This window comes from Zerene cesonia, unplaced genomic scaffold (genome assembly GCF_012273895.1).
Source record: "Zerene cesonia ecotype Mississippi unplaced genomic scaffold, Zerene_cesonia_1.1 Zces_u002, whole genome shotgun sequence".
Classification (NCBI taxonomy): Eukaryota; Metazoa; Arthropoda; class Insecta; order Lepidoptera; family Pieridae; genus Zerene; species Zerene cesonia.
In genome coordinates, this window is record NW_024045132.1 from 561,149 (window position 1) to 582,014 (window position 20,866).

Below are 20,866 nucleotides of genomic sequence, written 5' to 3' on the forward strand. Positions count from 1 at the left end.
GTTGGGAATTTTGTGTTACCGTAATTGTTCGCATGATGTATGGTACGAAAAGTAGCTCAGATTTTTATCAGCCTCCTCAGATAAATGACCTTGAATACAAGGCATTTTAATGTAAGTTCTCTTTTCAAGACGGGTTTTTTTTAAATTAATTTGCCCTGTTTTCAGCAGTGGATGTGCTTATAATAACGGCAAAGGTTTATTATGTCAGTTACGAAAATGGTTTAAGCTGTATTTAATATAATTTCCAAGTATTTTGGGTCGTACTCCACTTTTTATATAAACGTAATTACCAATATATTTTTTAATTCACCGTGAAATAATCCCTTTACTTGTCACACACGATGTGAATGACCCTAATGTGACTCGCTGATATTTAGCGAGTAGCGGCTGCCACATTTATGTCAAATGTATATTAAATCACAGTACAATCAGTGGTCTTCGTATTCGAACATTGGCATAGTTTCATGCCGGATTAAGCGCACTCACTCTTAACTGTGCTGACAAACTGTCACAAATATTTATTTGTATTTATAATTACAAACAGTAATCGAGTTTTTTGTTAATTTAATGTTAGCGTCGGAACATGACGGACGATTTAGAGGATTTATGTTGTAACTGTAAATACTGTCCTCTGACATCGCATGTAATGTAGATCAATTTAGATAGCGGCGGTGGCAAAAAATAAAAGCTTAATGTAGCTATTTTGTATTTAACTGATTTTACCGCTTAATGTATAACGATGCATAATTGATTACGATAAAAGTAATTACTTGCATACATTCAAGATGCAATTACATTCAAATCCCTCAAATCAGATGATAGTGCTATGTCGGCGGTTCGCGCCAATTCATTTTGTCAATGCAGTGCAGTCGCTCACTAGCAGGTGCGTTGTGCGCGCGTGCGTCCGCCATCTTTCAAAACAGCTGATTTCCCGCCAACACGTCGGTTGAGATTAAGAAGAAGATACATTTTTAACGCGTACAAAATTATTGAATGATTTATTGACTGCTAAATTGAGTGTTGTGATATCAGGCCGATGAAGATGACTGTTAATCGAATAAGAGTCGTGGTGCTTGGGAGCGCAAGGAGCGGTAAATCTGGTGAGTCTGAATTATACCAATTATAATTTATAACATACATATTTTTTATTTGTTTTAATATTTCTGTTCTTTAAGTGGTATAACAATTAAAATAATCTCGTGTCCAATGCAATCAATGAATAATTAAAATACGTCGATCATCAACTAATACTGGACGGTCTTGATTAAAAGTTAATTCCCATTTTAATCATCTTCTTGACCGATCTTTATTGTTGATTAATTGTATTTAAATATGTTTTTATAACATTTCAATCTATAAAATAATTATGTTCTATCAAAGCGCCTGATTGAAAAATATTTTATTGGGGTAGTTTTTTAATGACCTCCTGTAATCAAGGATTTATATCTATGCTTTATTTTTGTTTTTATTGTAAAATATTGGAATTACTACGAGAAGTGCTTTTAGCAACTTAAATTGCTCACATGGCTTTGATAGAAAACGTGTTGTTTAATTGGTATTCCTTTTATTAATAATAATTATTTGATTATTCTATTTAAAATTGTATTTATTTAAAAATTTTATATGAATTTTACGTGACTTTCAAGCGAGACATTAAGTTCAATTATGATGATTTTTAAGTCTATGACAAAACTGATGTTGTAATGTATGTGAATTATTTTTCTTCTTTACGTTTTACTTTAAGTTATCTCGGAATGTAAATGATTTCGAAATCGTTTGACGTTTCTCTTTGTTTTATGCTAATCGAGAATATTACAAGGATTTTGTGATGAATAAATACGAATACAAATATGCGACGGCTTTGTAGAACCGTTTTTTTATCAACAACCGCAAATTGAGCTATTCATTTATAGAAGTGAGTTTACGTTTTATAGAAACCTTTAAAGATACCCAATTAACGAAAAATATAGGGAGACGCCTTTTATAATAACAGAACGGGCGGCCTCTAGCCACATGCTCTTTTAAAACGGAATAAAAATGTTAACATGGTTATAATGTGTTTTTTATGTTTTCTTTCAACTGGGTATTAATATCATTAGTAAAAAGAACATTAATGAATAATGAATAAAGGAACTCTCTAGTAACAATTTGGTCTTATTGTTTTACCATGATACAATGCGACTGGGTAGAACTTTTGAATAGTCCGCCTCATTAAAAAAAATGTTGCTTTTGTAGAATTAAACTCATAGCATATACTGTGACTGAACTCGGCAACGGAGATCATAGTCTAGCTAACTACACATGTGATATTTATTCTCCATGCAATATTGGTAAACAAGAAGTTTCCGCGACGTCATTATCATAACCTTGAATATTTATATACATTGATTGCCCTCAAAAACCTGGAAGTAATTCCTGCTTATCAGGTCACATACGTATGAAGTAAGCGAAACCGCTTACGCAATGACTTTCACACCGCATTATTCGTTTGACGCGTTCAGACAGTTTGTAATGAGGGAAATTACGCTTTGTTCCGACGCGTGCTCTGTTATATATAAGTATATGCTGTATAGCAACGGTTGTTACTGTTCTTTGGAGAAATACATCATATCAGCGCTTGAATGTTGATAAGCCCTACTGTGTCAATAGGCTGGTGGCCGATTCTGCAAAACTAATCGCAATAGTAAACAAGATAACGTCTGGCATGCGACAATGAGTGAATTGTAAACTTCACTCTTTGTTCAATGCATATTTCTATAAATTACGTTGTTAATTTGTACAATGTTTAACTTGTGTTTGTTTGGTTCATAAATTCTCGCAGTTGGAAGTTTCCAGTGTTTATTATATTATACAGCTTGCTGCTCCATAGATTGCAATAATTTATTCTTCGTTATAATGTTTTTCTGTATTTGCAAATTACTGATAAATAAATTTTTGTGTTCATTAAAATTTTTGAATAAGTACAGTAAATCATTTATATTACTAGGTGGAAAAATTTTACGAATTGAGAAAATTGTAGAAGTACTTATGTTACGTTTTTTTACAATTATTTATAAAAGATCAAAGTTATCTGGCTATCGCAATAAAATTTCAACACTCATGTTAACTAAGGAAACCCACGATGTGTTCGACACGCACTTGACCTTTTATTTTTAACTACACATGTTCGGTTGTCTGAACTCTCTTCATGAAATACCAAAAGATTAATCATCATCCAAAATTATTTTTAAATTTTACCAACCTTTAAGATATTTTTCACTCTAAATATTTCTGACTACATAATATGTGATGCAGAATAAGATATCGACCCAGTATTATATAATTACTTACGTTGTTCGATTTAATGTCGTGACCCTTCGTTAAATCTTAATAATATTACTTACAGTAAGTGACCAAAGTACGAAGGCTTTCGTAACGTTAAAACTTTTAAGATCTTGGTACAAATTTAAAATGTAATAATGATAATGTAAAACTAAAGGTTTCTACACGTTTCCAAAAAGAAAGGAAAGGATTGCATTAGGACTTTACATTAAAATTAAGTAAGTAACACATAAATCGATTTGTTAACTGTGACATTGTTGATACCTATAATCTATCGTAATACCGATAAGAAATTAATAAACACTATCGCGTAGATTTGAAAGTAAAATTTAATGAACTAACAGTACAGCATTTGCCAAGAATTAACAAGACAGTTTAATATAATGACATAAAATACATTAAAAAGCCTAAAACGAGGCATCTTCGCTCTTCAGTCTAGTGACGATAGATAGATACTGACACATAAAATTATTTTAAAGACACCGAAACTGCGGGGAATGTGCGGAAAATCATATTCTATGTTTAACCTTACAACACAAATTGTACGGAGGCGTTGTTTATTTCTGCTGAACACGTTGATTCATTAACGTATGATCGTATAGTTTATCTGTGTAGACATGGGTGGAAAAGTTTCCTTGTAAACTATTCTACAATAGATAGTGGACTGGTTTTTTAACTATATTATAAGCTTTAAGAGGTCTAGTCGATACATTGTCTAAGATTCTGAGAAACACACAACTTATTATAATTCCTTTTTTTAAATATTTTGTTCACTTTTATTGGGGCGTTGACGATATGATATTACATTAATAAATGATCTCCGAACTGAGAGTGATTCTGCGAATCAAATGTCATTTTAAATGAGAATTATCTGACATGAAGCCATATCTGTGATTACGTAGAATTATAACTCAATTCATCAATAATATCTATAAAGTTTATTTATCTTTCATTCATACTATGAAAGCTATTTATACTGTAAACCGTTTACATTCATATACAGTGCTAATAGTCTACAGTATATTGGTCGTTTCATTCGATCAGACAGACATTAAGAAATGGCACTCACCCCATTAAGGTACGGCTTTTGCCATTTGACTCCGGAAACCTTAAAATTGGAAAGAGCAATTTCACACTTAATGTTAGCGTACTATTTGGTGTTGGACATACAAAATGTGCAAATGTCTTTTTTTTGTTTAGATTTTAAAATCTATATAACTTCTCAATGCTATTCTATATGTATAATGACAACAACAATTGATATTAGAACAATATATATTTTTTTTATATGTCACAGTCGGCAATGGAGCCGGTGGAACGCCGGTGAAGCGCTACCGCCCATGAACATTTGGAGAGTCATAAGGTCCATTGCAGATCTTACGCCTCTACAAATGGATTGCCGACTTTTAATTGGGAAGGGATAAGGAAGGGTTGGTAAGAGAAATAAAGGAATGGACTGGGAAGGGTAAGGAAAAGGATATGGGTCTCGGGCTCCCCCACTCACCGAACGAAACACAGCAGAATGCTATTTCACGGCGGTTTTCTGTGGGGGTGTGGTACTTCCCCCGTGCGAACTGGCCCAATTCGTGCTGAAGCGTGCTCGACTCCCAGACGACGTTGGTAAAACCGCGGGGCACAACTAGTGATTCATAAGTGTGTTAAACTTAACTTAAAGTAAAGCATTTTCAACAACATATTGATTGAGATATAAAACAGATTTTGATACATCGAATTCCATATTCAAAACATACGGTCTGATAAAATATCTGAATTAGGTCTCAGACATGAAATTACGGTTTTGAATTTAGGCTAATCGGACAATTTGATTACTAGTATTGTATTTGCCACCGTTATCGTTATCGTGTCGATTGCTATCAATCATAATAGTTTGTAAATAAATAAAAAAATTAACTAATTCTATTATTACATATCTTATACCTTTAAACGAGCAATTCTTGTATATATATATTTATATATATAATTGGAATCTCGGAATCGGCTCCAACGATTTTCATGAAATTTAGTATATAGGGGGTTTCCGGGGCGATAAATCGATCTAGCTAGGAATTTTTTTTAGAAAATGTCATATTCGTGTTTTATTCGTGTTTTTTTGTTCCTGACATCTATTGGTGAATAATAATACTATTTTGCTTCGTAGATAGCTGGACAACTGAAATAACACATAGGCACTTTTTATACCGATATTCCTACGGGATACGGACTTACGCGGTTTCAACCGCGGGTCACAGCTATTATAATATAAACATAGAAAATATTGAATTCATTATCCTGGACGATATTGCATATCTATTAAGCAAAAAATATTGTTTATTAAAAAAAATTGCGTTATGGACTCTGCTAGTCTTTCAGTTTTATCCAAAAAATGTTTAATCAATCATATCCATGTATAAACAATTTTGGGTATCATTTTATAATTCAACTAAAATTACAAAATACGTTTTGCATATTTATAAAAATTCATATTAATTTACCTTTAAAGCCTTGTCCATGGCTACTTAATACCTATATATTTCTATAAACCAGTACCTATAGTACCTGTATCTGGTTCATGAAGAATCGGAAGATATCTCAGACTTTTCTCATATATAGTAATTGAAGAAATCACAAATCTTATGTATGGGAGTCGAGAACGATTCGTTCCGAATAGGTCAGCACCGGGGATGGTACCACTCCCCCACAGAAGATAGCCGTGAAACATGCGTATGCTATTCGGTTTTGTTAATGTTACTGGTAGTTACGGTCAGTCGGGGAGCCGAGGACTCGTATCCTAATCACCAACCGCCTGTCAGTGTTTTCTTCTTTCACGATGATCACGGTGGTCAGGCGACCAGCATCTAAGTAGCTCGCTCCTTAAAAAAACTAAATCCAAATAATATTCCCATTGTTTGAAACCTGATAATAACTGGGTAGTAATAATAGTATTAAAACAAAACATTCCGCTTAATTGGGACTATACATATTCAACATAAATGCAATAATTATTTTAAATCCGTAGTGAGTCGTGATCTTCTAACCAGTTAATCGTTACTTAATAATAAACTGCTACCATGTAAAATAAATCGTCTAGCGAGGCAATAGAAAGTATAAACAATAAGTTGGCGAAAGTTAACATAAGAGAAATTGATTTATTGTGAAGGCAATCGGATGTCGTTACGGGAAACACTTAAGATATTAACGTAACAATTAAGATATATGAGGTAAGAAGTGACGATGTCATATTGGGCAATGTTCATCAATAGATGCTCATTTTAATGATGTTTTCACGCTGAATCGAGTGGTTGTTGATGACTTTTTATCGCGACTAGTTATGCAAATTGAATGTTTTATCTTGTAATGTTTGTGATTTTTAAAATTCATGGTTAATTGATATTGAATGATCATAAAAGTACAAAGTAAATATTGACTGACGAACACATGTTTAGTAGGTGTTTAAAATTGCATAAAATTATGTTTCCACGTATATATTCACTAAGCTTTTGTTGATTACTCAGAGCAAGTTACCGTTCGTGAAAAGGGGAAAGCTATTTCGAAAGAGCAAAACACACAAATTTCGAGATATAGAACTGTGCCATCAATCACGACTGTCCCACGATTATGTGATTAGTATTTAGCTATAGGGCATGCATTCGGTTTGCGTTTGCGCCTGCGGCTGTAATAGTTTAACTTGAAAACATTTTAGTTAATGGGCCCAATTTTAAACAATTCCACAGCTTAGACAGAATAAGAACTCTCGCAAGTATTCGTGGAGTGTGAGCCAAATTAAATTGCCAAAATTCCAAAAACCAACAAACATTAGTGACTAGACTACATTAAAGATAATGATTGTAGATAATATAGTTTCTGTTCTTTAATATAGTATTAAATTATAATACTTACTGCGCATTTCATAAATCTGTTTACTAATGCCGTTGATTGGTTAGTAATTCATTTGGCGTATTGTTTATAGATACCGAAAATACGTTCAGTTATTATGATTAGCATGATTGAAAACAAATTAACGGCTATTGCACGCGGGCTGTTTCTTGTTAATTTTGATACAAATAATTACCTACAAATTAGGGCGTATAATCACGACATGGAGCTTGCAGAATGTGTCTCAGTATCATAGATTGAGAGCGTTTAAATGCCAACTGCAGTTGTATTTATAGTGCGCGTTCAGCCGCATGCCGGAGGAGCGAGTGACTCATCCGCTCGGTGTCTGCTGGGACACCCGCAGTTTACTCACCGTCTTATCTACGACCATCACTGAATTTGATATTCGCCGTGTATCCGAAATAGCTGCTTACGTTATATGACGTATAAACCACAATATTACTGACTGTTAGTACATGTAGGTTTTTGTTGATATTGAAGTATTTCATTATAGTTAAAAAAATTTAAATAATGCTCTCAAATCTTTGTACTTCATAAAAAAATTTAATAACCCCATAGAAAAATAACACTGACTTCGATGGAGTGTTATTTGACGGTAACGAAAAGGCAATACCGAGCATTATAAAGCTGATTTTTAATTTTCGCATCACGTATAGAGTGTGCTTTGTCTGTCAATCTCGGCAATGTTTTAAATTTATAAAAAGAGGTCAAACAAAACAACATAAAAATTACTCACAAACGCTTTTTCCTGCACATATAATTACATTATTGCTGTTTAATATTATTCAAATGGTAGACTGAGTGATTACAAACAAATCAACAAACGCCTCACCTTGGTCCAGTTAAACGCTTAGTTATAATAGGCGTATCTCCCATCATATACTGTATAGCATTTACTTATCTAGACTTTCAGGTCATGTATTCGACTATATTGTTTAGAAAAATCACCTGTCATAATCCAGCCGGTCAGAGAAACTTAAATTAGCATGTCTTACAGCGTTTTGGAGAAAGCAAATGTCTTTAATTGAGCGTTAAGAAAAAACAGCATTTCGCGTGAGGACCAATCGATGAGGTGTAATAGTTTTAAATATACTCTGTCGTATTGCAAGAGACGGGATTCGAGTTAGCGCGATCACCTTGATGCTCTTCTGCCTTCGTTAACATTTACTTCTTGTTATCTCACGAACAAATTGAATTAAATTGTCTTTGAGTTAAGGGTCACTGTAGTTTGGGCCAGAAATATAATTCTGTGCACGCCAACTAGGTACGTATGCTATCCGTTTTAATTTGTGCAGTCGTTGAAAAACATTTTATTGCTATAATATATTTACCGATGGTAAAAAAATAGTATTTGTTTGTTAAATTAAATACGTTTTGTTTTTTCTTTCAATATTTATGTTTTAGTTTGTAAAAGTTAATATTAGGTAGATATCTGGTTTATTGATTAATAAATAAAATCAGACTTAAGCAATGCACTTTGAAAGAAAGCAGTTTACATTTTTCGTTTTAATACTGAATCGATCAACCCAAATTGTTTCATTCTTGTGTCAGTGTGTAAAGAGTAATGCCTTTCTGGATTACCTTGAACTGACGGTTATCTACAGTGAAAGTGTTTCATTTAAATGTTGGTTAAATTATTTTTAATTGGCGCCTGATAGGCGGATTTTAAAATACATTTTTAATTTTTTAACCTTTAAATGCAATAAATAAATTTAATTACATTTTTTATTCTAGTCTTCAATGTCTATAAATCTGTGTAATAATAATTTTTATTCCTTAATACATTATGTTTGCCTCTTATAGCTTATAATAATCAATAAGAATACATAGACCTATAACAATGCCATGTTTATTATACATTGTTTTGATAGAACACGGGGTGATAAATCTATCAAATAAATTAAACCCCATATGCATGTGTGACGACCTCATAAGATAAATATTAGATTCTTATGCACAAACAATTGTTTCGAGTTCAATGGTACTATTAATCATTGCACATGTAATATAGGTCACATGTTTCAGTCACGTTTTGATCCAAACACAGCATTCGATCTAATAGCTCTTGACAATCTATTGTTACCATAAGCAGAAGCCTGACTTGAGGCAATAAAATTTATATACCTCTGCCATAAACCATAGCCATCGGAGCTTACATAGCGCGTAATGTGAAAGTATTCATTTATGAACAAACCTTATTTTTAGAGTAAAAGTACCCAGCTCCGAACGTTATCTAAATAATATTTGAATAATAATGCCTTTTATGGCTGCGTAGCACATAAAATATGTAGATTATAACATTTAAAAGAAAATGTGCTATCAAATAGACTTCTACTTAATAAAGCACGTAATTTTCAGTTTATTTATATGAAACGTAGTTAGAATACTAGAGGAAACAATGCGGCCAATAATCTAATTGAATGGTTTGCTTTAAGAAACCAATTACTTTATCTCGCTGTATTGCGACAACTATACCGATATGAGAATTAAATGTGGTTGACATATTGTTATCAAGCGAATATTGCGACACGGCGCTTTCGACTGGAATTATATTCGTATGGATTTAATTAAAATTTTTGTAACAGCAATCTGGCGTTTATGTTTGTGGGTAATTCAATTTGGAATCGTTAATCTCGAATAGTCTATATTAATCTATCAATTGCAATTATGTAGCAGAGAAGCTATTAATGTACTCGTGTTTATTTACTATTCACCATTTTTTTTCGTACTGAAGCGCATCCATTACTTATTGCTGGGCATTCGCCAATGTTTTTGGTTAAACAATATTGTATCTGTGGTGGAGTTGTGTCCTAAAATAAAATTATAGATTCAGCGATAAGAAAATTACAGACTTATACTTAACGTTGCATGTGATCTCGGAATATTTTATAAGAAGGTTGTATTACGAGGTTTGGCTTAATTATTTGATATTTAATATCTACAACAGGATTTTTTGGGCAAAATAATTTAAGAAATAAAACGACGAAAGGTAAACACTTGCGGAATATCATGGAACCGTTTTCTTACCATAGATTGTACCGTATATTGCTGTATAACATTTTGATAGCTCATTCGCAGGCAATTCTACCATTAGTGTTAATCTCAAGTCTTTGTTGGCTTTCCATCTAATTGTGCCTCGTTGTGATATTCTGGGATACAACTTTTGTAACAACTCACAGCAATTAGTTGTTAATTGCAACTTTCTATTTGCATTTAATGATCTGATATGGCTTATCTAGAAAAGTTTATTAATAACTCTTTGCCGGTTATTCTAATTGTATGTTTTTTACAGCTGTCGTGGTGCGGTATCTAACGAAGCGGTATATTGGGGAATACAGTTCAACTGGCGGTGAGCTTACATTTTAATAAATTCTTTAAAGAGGTGTGAATTTGAGTTATGTTTTCATTAGAAGAGACATATTGAGGAAGTTATTGCCATAGGATTAGAATATCTTACGTTTATTGATGTAGCCATAATGATAGTTCTGAATATACTTTATATTTTTATTTTTATACAATGTCTCTTGAGTGCTAGCTAGGAATACATAATTTGACATTAACACACAATTTTAACAGCGTAACTATTGGTTTGTTTCAACTTATTATATAACATTATAACCGTATATAATGTCTATAATGTACGCTAAGAGGGACAAGACAGGTCCTTATCTGCCAAGCGTTAGGTGCCAATAATTTATTTGCGATATTGGCAAGTGGAGTAGTTAGAGCCAAGGTTAGCGAGACCTGAACCGATGTTGCTCGGCCATTGACTTGGAATGTGATGAAAAATCATGCATTCCATTTACATTACGTCACTCCTTTCTTTTCATAACAAGATTTATGCGACGAGATGAGATGTTGAGATTTTGAAGTGAATTGCGTTCCAAGGACGCTTCCAACTAATGCAACCTAAATTGAACCGATTAATCTTAAAGCTTTCAGCTCATTTATTTCGGACTGTGGTGAAATTTAATTATCGGTTTTTGTTTTAGATTTTCTTTACCAACATCGCGCGACGTTTGACGGCGCGTCTTCGGAAGTTGAAGTTCTAGACACATGTGGATGTGCGGTATGAAGTTTTTGTAGTTACTAATATTGTTTCGAAAATTAAATTCTAAATATTTACTTCAAAATGTGAATAGCGCTTACTAAATAAGACTGTGGGAATGCGGTTTTCAATATAAGATATATGGGTTGGACGAAATGAACGTTTTGCTTTATGTATACAAAGAAAAAAAAATCTTACTAATACATATTACATATAATACATTATTATAATATAGGTACTGAAAGTAAATTAGTTTCATCGGTTGTTACATTGCCATACCTCGAAACTACTGAACAGACTGAGATCAATTTTGTTAGTTTTCAACTAGAAGGACGGGTTACTTTATAATTTATAACAAGGTGTGAAATAGGAGATCGAAATTCGATTCGGGGAACGGCTGCCTTGTAACGTGTGCGCCAGTTACTATGTAATAGTGATACAGATAAATAATTGCACACGACACTTGAGCGCGAATGACACGTCGGTATATCATTGTCCAATTATTATTGAATTTAACAATCGTGTTTATTATAAATATATGTATACTTACCCAATTTGTTTACAAGAACATATTGGTTAAGTATTATTGAAAATTGCATAAGATTTTCAACATGTGTGTCTTCTGCAATCTCCAGTAGATTATGCGAGAATTTGAAAAGAATCACTATTAGTTATTAAATAAAGATGACATATACAAAATGATAATTGTCGAAATCAAAACGTGTACTGGATTTTTTTTCCATTTATTTTTGTTTATAAAAAACGTATCCCTTGTCACAGAAACGAGGCTGCTTAGCGGAGCACCTCCGATGGGGCGACGCGTTCGCAATCGTGTATTCAGTGTGTGACAGACGTTCGTTCTTGGCGGCGTCTGAGTTGCTGGCGTTACTGGAACGGACGAGGTTGCCTGGCTGCACTGCTATCACTCTGTTGGGCAACAAACGGGACTTGGAACATGCTAGGTGAGTGTTCAAGGGATGTTATTTAAATAAGAACTGTGGAGCAAGGATTTTGCATCGTCTTATGAGTAAATAGTGTTAATGGAACGGATGCAGCTAGAGTTATTCCTTTATTAAAAAGCAAAGTATACGTTAATCATAGATCAACCAAATTCTTCTATTTAATTTTGCATCTACACCTTACAGCGTATTACAATAAGTCGCGTGTGACACGTAAAAATACCATCGTGTATGTAATATTAAATCCAGTACTGCTTTAAAGCATTTTCTCTTTACTTATAGAACAGCGATAAACAAGTTTATGTCACGATAGTTTAATAAGTTAACACATCACTTTTACTCAAGCGACGCGGCGGCGATACTAGAATGTCGAGTGGCGCCGCTCGGCTTTCATGTCATACTTTAGATGCCTCGGATTAACCGGATTGTGCGCTAATTGTTTACGCATTATTGTAAAATGAAGGATGGCAACTTTACAGTTTTACGCTTCTTACATTTTTTAAATACTGTCTCAAGTATTATGAAACTGTAGGAGAATTATGTGATGTTTTTGTAATGAGTTGTGAAAGATACGGGTATCTATATACACATCGTATTACAATTTAAATTATTTTTACTTAGCCCGACAAAAACTTTTTACTACATAATACTTTAAGATATAAATGCACGTTTATTCTTTACTAGCTTATTTAGCGGTAGCTTTTATTTCCAAATAATTCCGAAACACTTTCTTCTCAGTATTTTGTTTGTAAACAAATGTAAGTTGAAAAGTTTTTAATTTCTAAATGTATAATACTCGCGTGAAACCAAACACAAGAAAATACTAACAAATGTAAGCTCAAGTTAAAAAAGCAGGAAACCAGAAAAATAGATATGATTAATAGAACAGAAATTTTCATTAAAAAATTTGGACGACATCATTCTAGAGATGTGTTTATACTACTATATACATAGAAGAGGTATAGGGGTAAAAAAATGGCTTGAAAATTGCATTATGTTTTTTGTTGAACATAAAAGATCGCGTACAAAGTTGACGGACCTTACTTTCAATCCTTGGTTAAAACTTCTATATAGCCAATAAAGTATTTTACTATAATAAACAAAAAAATGTCACCATTAAAGTGTCATATAATGTGTTCAATACCGGGAAAAACAAAAAAAATCGTAATAAAATATCAACGTTACATTTTTGTCACACAGAGCAGTGAAAACCGAGGAGGGACAGGAGTTATCGCTTCAATTTGGGTGCCAATTCTATGAGGTATCTGCGGCGGAGTCATCTGCTGGGGCTGCGCTCGCATTCCAAGCGCTTTTGCGGGAAGCGCGCTCTCTCGCGTTGCTTCTTCCGACACCGAGACGAAAACTTGCTGCCTATTCTGTTTCCAAGGTATATTTCTTATTGTTTTATGCCTACACATGAGAAGTTTCTGACATCTGTCACAGAGTAAATAGTGATTATTCTAATCTACCAATGTGCCCTTGCTTGCAATCCTTTCTTTATCTACCAATTATAATCATACATAAAAAAAAAAATTGAAAATTTCAAATTATTATTATTTTTTTATTATGCTCAATAATTATAATAATAACGTTATGTTGGTACTTTCGAGAATTGTCATTTAGCATTAATTTTTAGTTTGTGTTTTGATTTTTGTTTCCTATTGTTATATCCGTATATATACATCTATTCTTATTCACGATCATTCCACATATGTTTTTATTGAAGTAAGATAGGGTGATATTACCAAAGAATGTGTGCATTTCACTGACAGATTGATAAACTAATATTAGAATTTTCTTTTACAGGTAATAGGCACAATCTTAGGTTTGAGCAATAAGAGTGTACGAAAGAAACGACCATCGCTTAGCATATGATCTGGATGTCTGTCTGACTGGCTTTTGTTTACTCCAAGACGGAGTTTATTTTTGCTCTGCAAATGCTTTTAAGGAGTTTAGCCGCCAAGGTCGAAAGGACTGAAGCGTACTGTGGGCTCTGAGATGGCGAGGCCCGGTTGTTTTCCAGACGGGCTAGCTATAAGCTATCGTGCAGTGGTATATTGTTGGACAAATTTGCGAGCTTTTCGCCTTTGTTACATTTGTAATCCATAGGACGTTTTTTGTATTCATGTTCCTGAGCGGTCCCTTATGTTTATGTATATAAAAGAGTTTTTTGTTATAAAGTATTATGTACCTAAATGGACAATACTTGGTGACATGAATATTTTTATACAAATGTTTGTAAAGCAGTTGTCTTAATTTGCTGTTTTTTACTATTTTCACTATGATTACCCGCTTTTTAAGTACATATTGTTAATGTAGAAATCGTCAAGGGTACTTTTATGACTTTATCAGTAAATATATAACATATTTTTATTAATAATAAGTTGAACCCACCTGTGTGATAATATTAAATATTATTTAAAGACTGTAATTTGAATCGAGGACCATTTGAGGTGCAATTTTTGTAGTGTAATGTTATTATACCTACTCCACTATTATATTAATAGCGTCGTTAATTTACTATGAAATTTGTAACATTGTGTATTATATGTAATAAAATGTTTGATAAAAATAACATTTGTATTATCTTGCTTCGTGTACCTCTCATTACCGTCACAGATACTTTATTATTTTGCAATCGAAATTCAAAGTTTGAAATCTGCAAGACATAAAACGGCATTGTCGAAAGTGCATTCAATAATAATCATATTTTACCCCTATAAAAGTGGTCAATTGCTCAATGTACAGTTACCATAACAGCTGCGAAACGAGGCGATATTACTGACTCTTGCTTTCGTATCGGAACTGGAGTAGTGCACTTTTACTAAAGAAAGACATTACTGTGACAACACATACTAATTAAACGGCGCCGACGGGACCAGTCGTCGGCGTCACTACCAACGTTCACATACTCTATGAACTTAAGTTTCGTCTCAAACACGCAATCAATAAAACATGGGAAGAGAAAACAGCATTCCAGCTACTTTAATAAACACTCATTTACTTGCAAATTTACCGAGAACATGCCGTACCCACGCGGTTTTCATTAAGGCTTTGCTATGGGCAGTTCAGTTTCCGACAACTCGGTAATTGTATTATGAATGCTCGATACAAACTATTGTCCTCATTAATTAAGCCGATGTTTTTGCTTATTGGAAAGTTGGAACACGATGATATGATCTACTGCTAATGTACCCTCAAGTATTTCGAATAACTGGGCATAAATTTTAGTTTGAGCAATGTACGACTCGGTACTTGGATTCCAATAATGGCATGCATCAAGAGGGCTAGTACGTACATAGATTGACGCCTTTCACCGATCAATAAAGATCCACTTTTCTATTTATGGTAGCTTCTCAGATTAAGGCGAAACTCTTGTGAAACACGCACGCGGAAAACACAATCTCCTTACTTAAATGTATATATACGAATATGCATAGACCAATGATTTCATATATTGAGAACTCAGTATACTTAATAGGCTCCTTGTTAATGCGGCGTGTGTCATAAATTACATTAAACGCTTATAACTGTAATGAATACAATCGGATAAATCATTTGCAATTTATGCATGTACTCACTTTTGACCTTCCTCAATTGTACATCTTATTATGCCTCAGCTTTCTTCACCATGACGATATGAAGTAATAGGTAAGTTCGGAAATTTATTTGAATGTTCAATTAGTTGAATGATTACTATATATAATAGTTTTATGTTCGAAACACTTAAAGTTGTAACTGTTTAAATTATTGCTATATAATTTGAAAACTAAGAGTAATAGTGGGCACTAAGTTCATAATTGTACCTAATAATCAATATTTATCAAGTTTAAAATAGTAGAACTTATTAAAATGGATTTGTTTGTTCCCCTTGTATAAGGTCATAAGATGGAAAAGGCTTGGACATACAAGTCGAGTTTATTTTTAAACAGACTGTTTTCATTGGATATCTTTGTTTTTGCTTTAAGTGTGCATTGTTCAAACAAATCCCTTGAGTTCATCTCGATTTTTGAGTAAACACTTTATGGGTATTGTTGGGTTTTTAAATAAAGGATTTATATATTTACATCGTAAATTTCATCCAGAATTGGTCTCGCTAGTTTTACAACCGTAAATAAATAAAATATGAATATGTTATTAGTTATTACGTATCTCACCAGGTTAATATAATAAATATAAAATAATATTCACCAGCTTAACACTCATAAACTATTTCTTTAATTAGATATATAACCTTATTTTTGTTTACAAAATGTCTGCTTAACAATATCGATAGCACCATAAACTATGTAACACGATGAATTGCATAACAAATAGCCTATTCGATAACGAATGTCACGTCATCATCGTTTTGTTGCGAACATGTCTATTCCTTGTTGGAGATTGATGCTGCACCACCCACCAGACCTCAACAAGAGGGATTTAAATTACTCGTATTCATTTGAGTTGCCTACATCAATGTACTGCGGATGTGATAAATGCGTCCCTTTTCAGAGCCTGTCAGGAATGGACGTGGCATAACAAGTCGGTAATTACGATTCTATGCAAAATGTACGGAAAATATTTCTAGGCAAATTTTACTGCCGTGCGAGAATAAGAGATAAAGTGACTATTGATTTTCGAGAAAACGGTTAATTTCCTAGATACTGTGGCGGAGAAGCTTCCGTGTTCGGTGATTTATCAACTACTTATAGTTAGAACATCATTAACAGTATTTTATACTTCTTGGAGTATTTTGTTATTGCGTTAAATGTTTTAGTATACTTAAGATATTAACGCTTAAATTTGTGTATTATTTACACGGAACGATATTTAGATATCCTTTTAAAAGAAAACCATTTGCAATGACTTTCACCGACTATTATGAAATCAAGGCTATTTAAATTCATTATAATATGGAGCTATTATTAGATACAATTTCGGAGTCGATAAATAAGTTTTTAATGTAAATGCCACTTAGAAAAAGTTATGTGTTGTCATAGTAACTCAATTAATATCTCTTCCTGACTTTAATGGCTTATTTACCCCCTATAACTCTGCGGACTGTATCACGATTGGCCATAAATTAGTATTATGAAGTCAAGTGTCCTACTAATGTGAAGTAATGGCTGAAAACAGCGATTGTTATATAAACAACAACTACTGCTTGAAATTTAGTGTAATAAATAAAAGATAATAGTGATAAAAGATAGAAAATAGAACGGAATATAAAGTGGACACTTTAGCAACAATTTAAACAAAGTCGATTATTAAATACTTTTGTGTTTCGCAGTCAGCAGCCGTTGTTATTAAAAAGTTACTTTCACGATTGCATTCGGAATGTTAAACGTATATTTATCTTATGCAATTACAGTTTTACGGCATTTTTGCATAAATTCATATCTGTAGCAATATAAGAATCATAAAATGTTTATGAAGAAATAGCAATTAGTGTATTCGTATAAGTATAATAAGGAATAAAAAAATCTATGTCTAAATAAAACTCACCATGTCACATCTTCAACTTAGTATATTTTATGATTAGTTATACTCATACTACTATAATGTTCCATACATTAATTACGATGCACATAATATAATGTCTATAATACATCTAATAGGTCGTCGACGTCATTAGTCATCATACGTGTAAAATGTCTGGAATTTCACCTACGTCTGGACATACATGATTCCATAAATTATTTATAAATCGCCCACGGGTCACATTAAAATAACAAAGCTTAATAATAAACAATATCTGTTTCGTTAAAGTGTGTTTGGAAAGTCGATTTTAATGCAACAACATTTCCATAAGAATCTATTTAAAACCTACACTTATTTGTGATTTTAAGGAAAACTGTATAATTTTAAAACAATGATTAAACTGTACAAACGTTTTAATAGGTATAAATTATATAGCATTCTGTTAATGTATCCGGTGTCATTCAAATGCCATATTACCAATAATTAATGAGCCATGCTAGTTATTCACGTAGAGATATACTATTCTCGTCAACACAAACCTCATAACAATCATACGCTTGATTAACTCAATCAACCAGTGTCAACAGCTCGTAGGTTTGTGTACTGTAAGCGCAATTATAACCAGTGTTAAATATTTTGGCACAAGCGAAGTGAATTGAAAGTCATTTGTACTCGTCACTCATAGTTTGTTATGATTTGTAATCGTAAATCACACAAGTGGGACGCATTTTGGTCGCAGAAGGTGAATAGAGCTGATGGTAAATACAAATATAAAGTTAATTATATTATAGAATATAATCTCGAACTGACTGTTGATACTGGTTGTATTGAAATAAATCTGTATAATATAACAATAATTTAACTCAGGTTTATGAGTGAGTAACTTGAGCTAGTGAACAAGCAACTGTCAATATGAAAAATTTCCTCTTAAATTTTTTATACGGAAGCGCATTTGTGTTTTTTGTTTCGCAAAGTTTATCATCAAAAATACATTAAGTGAGCCTGCACTGTATTGGATCATGGGAACATGCAATACTTACAACATAATAAAAAAGACCATTAGCTTTCTGAATCTCATTTGAATTAAATTGTGAATTAGTTGAGACGATCCTAAAATTACACGCAGTATTTTATTCTGCCTATAATTTCATCATCTCCGATTTACGAAAAAGTTACATCCTTGATCCGTCCAGTGAAACTAATTTATTATTGCGGAACAGGAATACTAAATACATAATTTGTACCTAACATCTCAGAGAAACGATTTAATAACGTTTTCAACGTACGAATTGTGATACAAGTTATCTTCTTCTAAATTCTGATGTTAGAATTTATATTTTATAAATAACCCTAACATAATAATGTATGTTTCTTTTAAATTTATAGTTAATGATGAAATAAGAACATATTATATGGATTGAGCCATTTATATGATACGCAGAAAAGTTTATATCGCTAGAACAAAAGTTGGTGGTTTACATCACAAGATATAAATTATGTTATTAGGCACATATCAACGTCGAATACATAAATAACAAATGATTTAATAACATCGTAAACATTCGACGCATCTCATCGTATTGCAACAATTTCGCAAACCAGTTTATTAGCATTTGATTGACAGAGCCGGGATGAAAAGAGTTCATATCCGTAATGAAGGTGTGAAACTTCATTTTAATAAATGCCTCATGACTCAGAATTTGTAGCGCCTGTGGCGAAATCGAGTCATTTATTTCTAGACTAGGCCAGGTTAGATTATAATAAATAAACCAAGTGGCGATTGCAATACAAACGGACAACTTTATAATAAGCGTTGCGTCTAAAAAATAGTTGTCGGTCCTGGCAATTGTGATATAATGGGAGCATTTGTTTTGATTTGTAGGATCACCTTTAGCAGGAAGTAATTAATCCTACGTCTTATTTATCATGTTTCAGCCGCAGCAGGTGACTGCGCAGTTGGCTTCCTGGAACGCACACTCGGACAATGCTTTGAAGATCATAGCGCACGGACGTAACGATTAGCGATTTTATCTTACGGAGTACGAACTTCTTGGTGTCCTTATTTAGGTCATTTGGCTTTTTTTTTAATTAAGATTAGGTTTGCCTCTGTATTGCTGCATAAATTCTAATTAAATGCTTCATAAAAAATCCTGAAGTTTTTTTGTCTAATGGCAATGACAAATTTGGCAATAATTCAACACAGAATTTTGGAAACTTCGTCTATAACGATATGGGACAAAATGGTCTAAAAACTTTGTTAAAAAGATTCTCGATCGCTTCTCGCCCTCCTTTACTTACATCTTATCCGAAGTATTATAACAGTTGCTCTCAAAAAATAAACAAAACATTACTCCTTGTAACTGTTACCAGGTTCGCTACCGTTTCTCGCGATCTACACGATAAGCTTACATGTTACAATTTTATATATTTCTTAGAACTTCGCTCACCGTTGCGCGAATAGAAAATACAGACACATAAATTTTAAACGAAGTTCAGTACTCAGTTATGTGACCTGAAAATTTGAAATTTTAACTTATTGATGGCGAATTTGTCCTGGATAAAACCGTTATGATACGAATAAAGCATCATGGTACATAAATTTCCATAGTATTACTTGGATTTTTGATTTAGTAAATTATTTGCACATAAAATAAAAAAATAAAAAATTTACCGCCTCCTTGGTACAGTGATTGATGCGTGAGCGTAGAACCGAGCGGTTCGATTCCCGGTGGGGACGCACAAAAAAATGTCTCGGTCTGGCAGGACACAGAAGACCTACTTGTCCATAAAGAAAATTGATCAGTGAAACAGATGTATATCATCTGCCCTATAACCCACTAGAGGACACGGGATTTCACGTAAACTTTTTTACTTAAAATGAAAAATATATCAAAATTCGTAAATATGAAAGACGGTTGTTGGCCACAGGTCAGTGTTTAATTGTTGTACATTGTTTCTGTCATATATGGCTCGCTCACTGAATATAGGTTGTAGAAGGTCTTGAAAGGTACCCGGATTCTCATAGCGAATTATACTACGATTCGAAGAAAAGCTAATTGGCGTATAAAGGATATAAAGAATTCGACTAGCATTTGTATTCGTTAGACGTCGGTACGGATGACGAGATTGACGAGGGCTAACTGGGATACTCCAACTTATCGACATCTAATACTAGCAGCAT

The 20,866-nt window shown here is 33.0% G+C and overlaps 1 protein-coding gene across 1 annotated transcript; it reads left to right on the top strand.

Moving 5' to 3' along the window:
- The first annotated feature begins 847 nt into the window (after nt 1-847).
- Nucleotides 848-14,797, top strand: LOC119838373 (ras-related and estrogen-regulated growth inhibitor-like protein). The gene is made up of 6 exons (XM_038364303.1): nt 848-1,100; nt 10,508-10,564; nt 11,208-11,284; nt 12,044-12,225; nt 13,423-13,609; nt 14,029-14,797. Exons 1-6 carry the CDS (start codon nt 1,037-1,039, stop codon nt 14,095-14,097), a joined length of 636 nt encoding a protein of 211 aa, XP_038220231.1. The 5' UTR covers nt 848-1,036; the 3' UTR covers nt 14,098-14,797.
- The last annotated feature ends 6,069 nt before the right edge of the window (nt 14,798-20,866 follow it).

Bases quoted from the DNA above. Each gene is read 5' to 3' on its own strand.
- LOC119838373 (XM_038364303.1), top strand. From the start codon at position 1,037: ATGAAGATGACTGTTAATCGAATAAGAGTCGTGGTGCTTGGGAGCGCA. The intron at 11,285-12,043 runs GTATGAAGTTTT...CCCTTGTCACAG, and splicing joins TAGACACATGTGGATGTGCG to AAACGAGGCTGCTTAGCGGA. The intron at 12,226-13,422 runs GTGAGTGTTCAA...TTTGTCACACAG, and splicing joins CGGGACTTGGAACATGCTAG to AGCAGTGAAAACCGAGGAGG.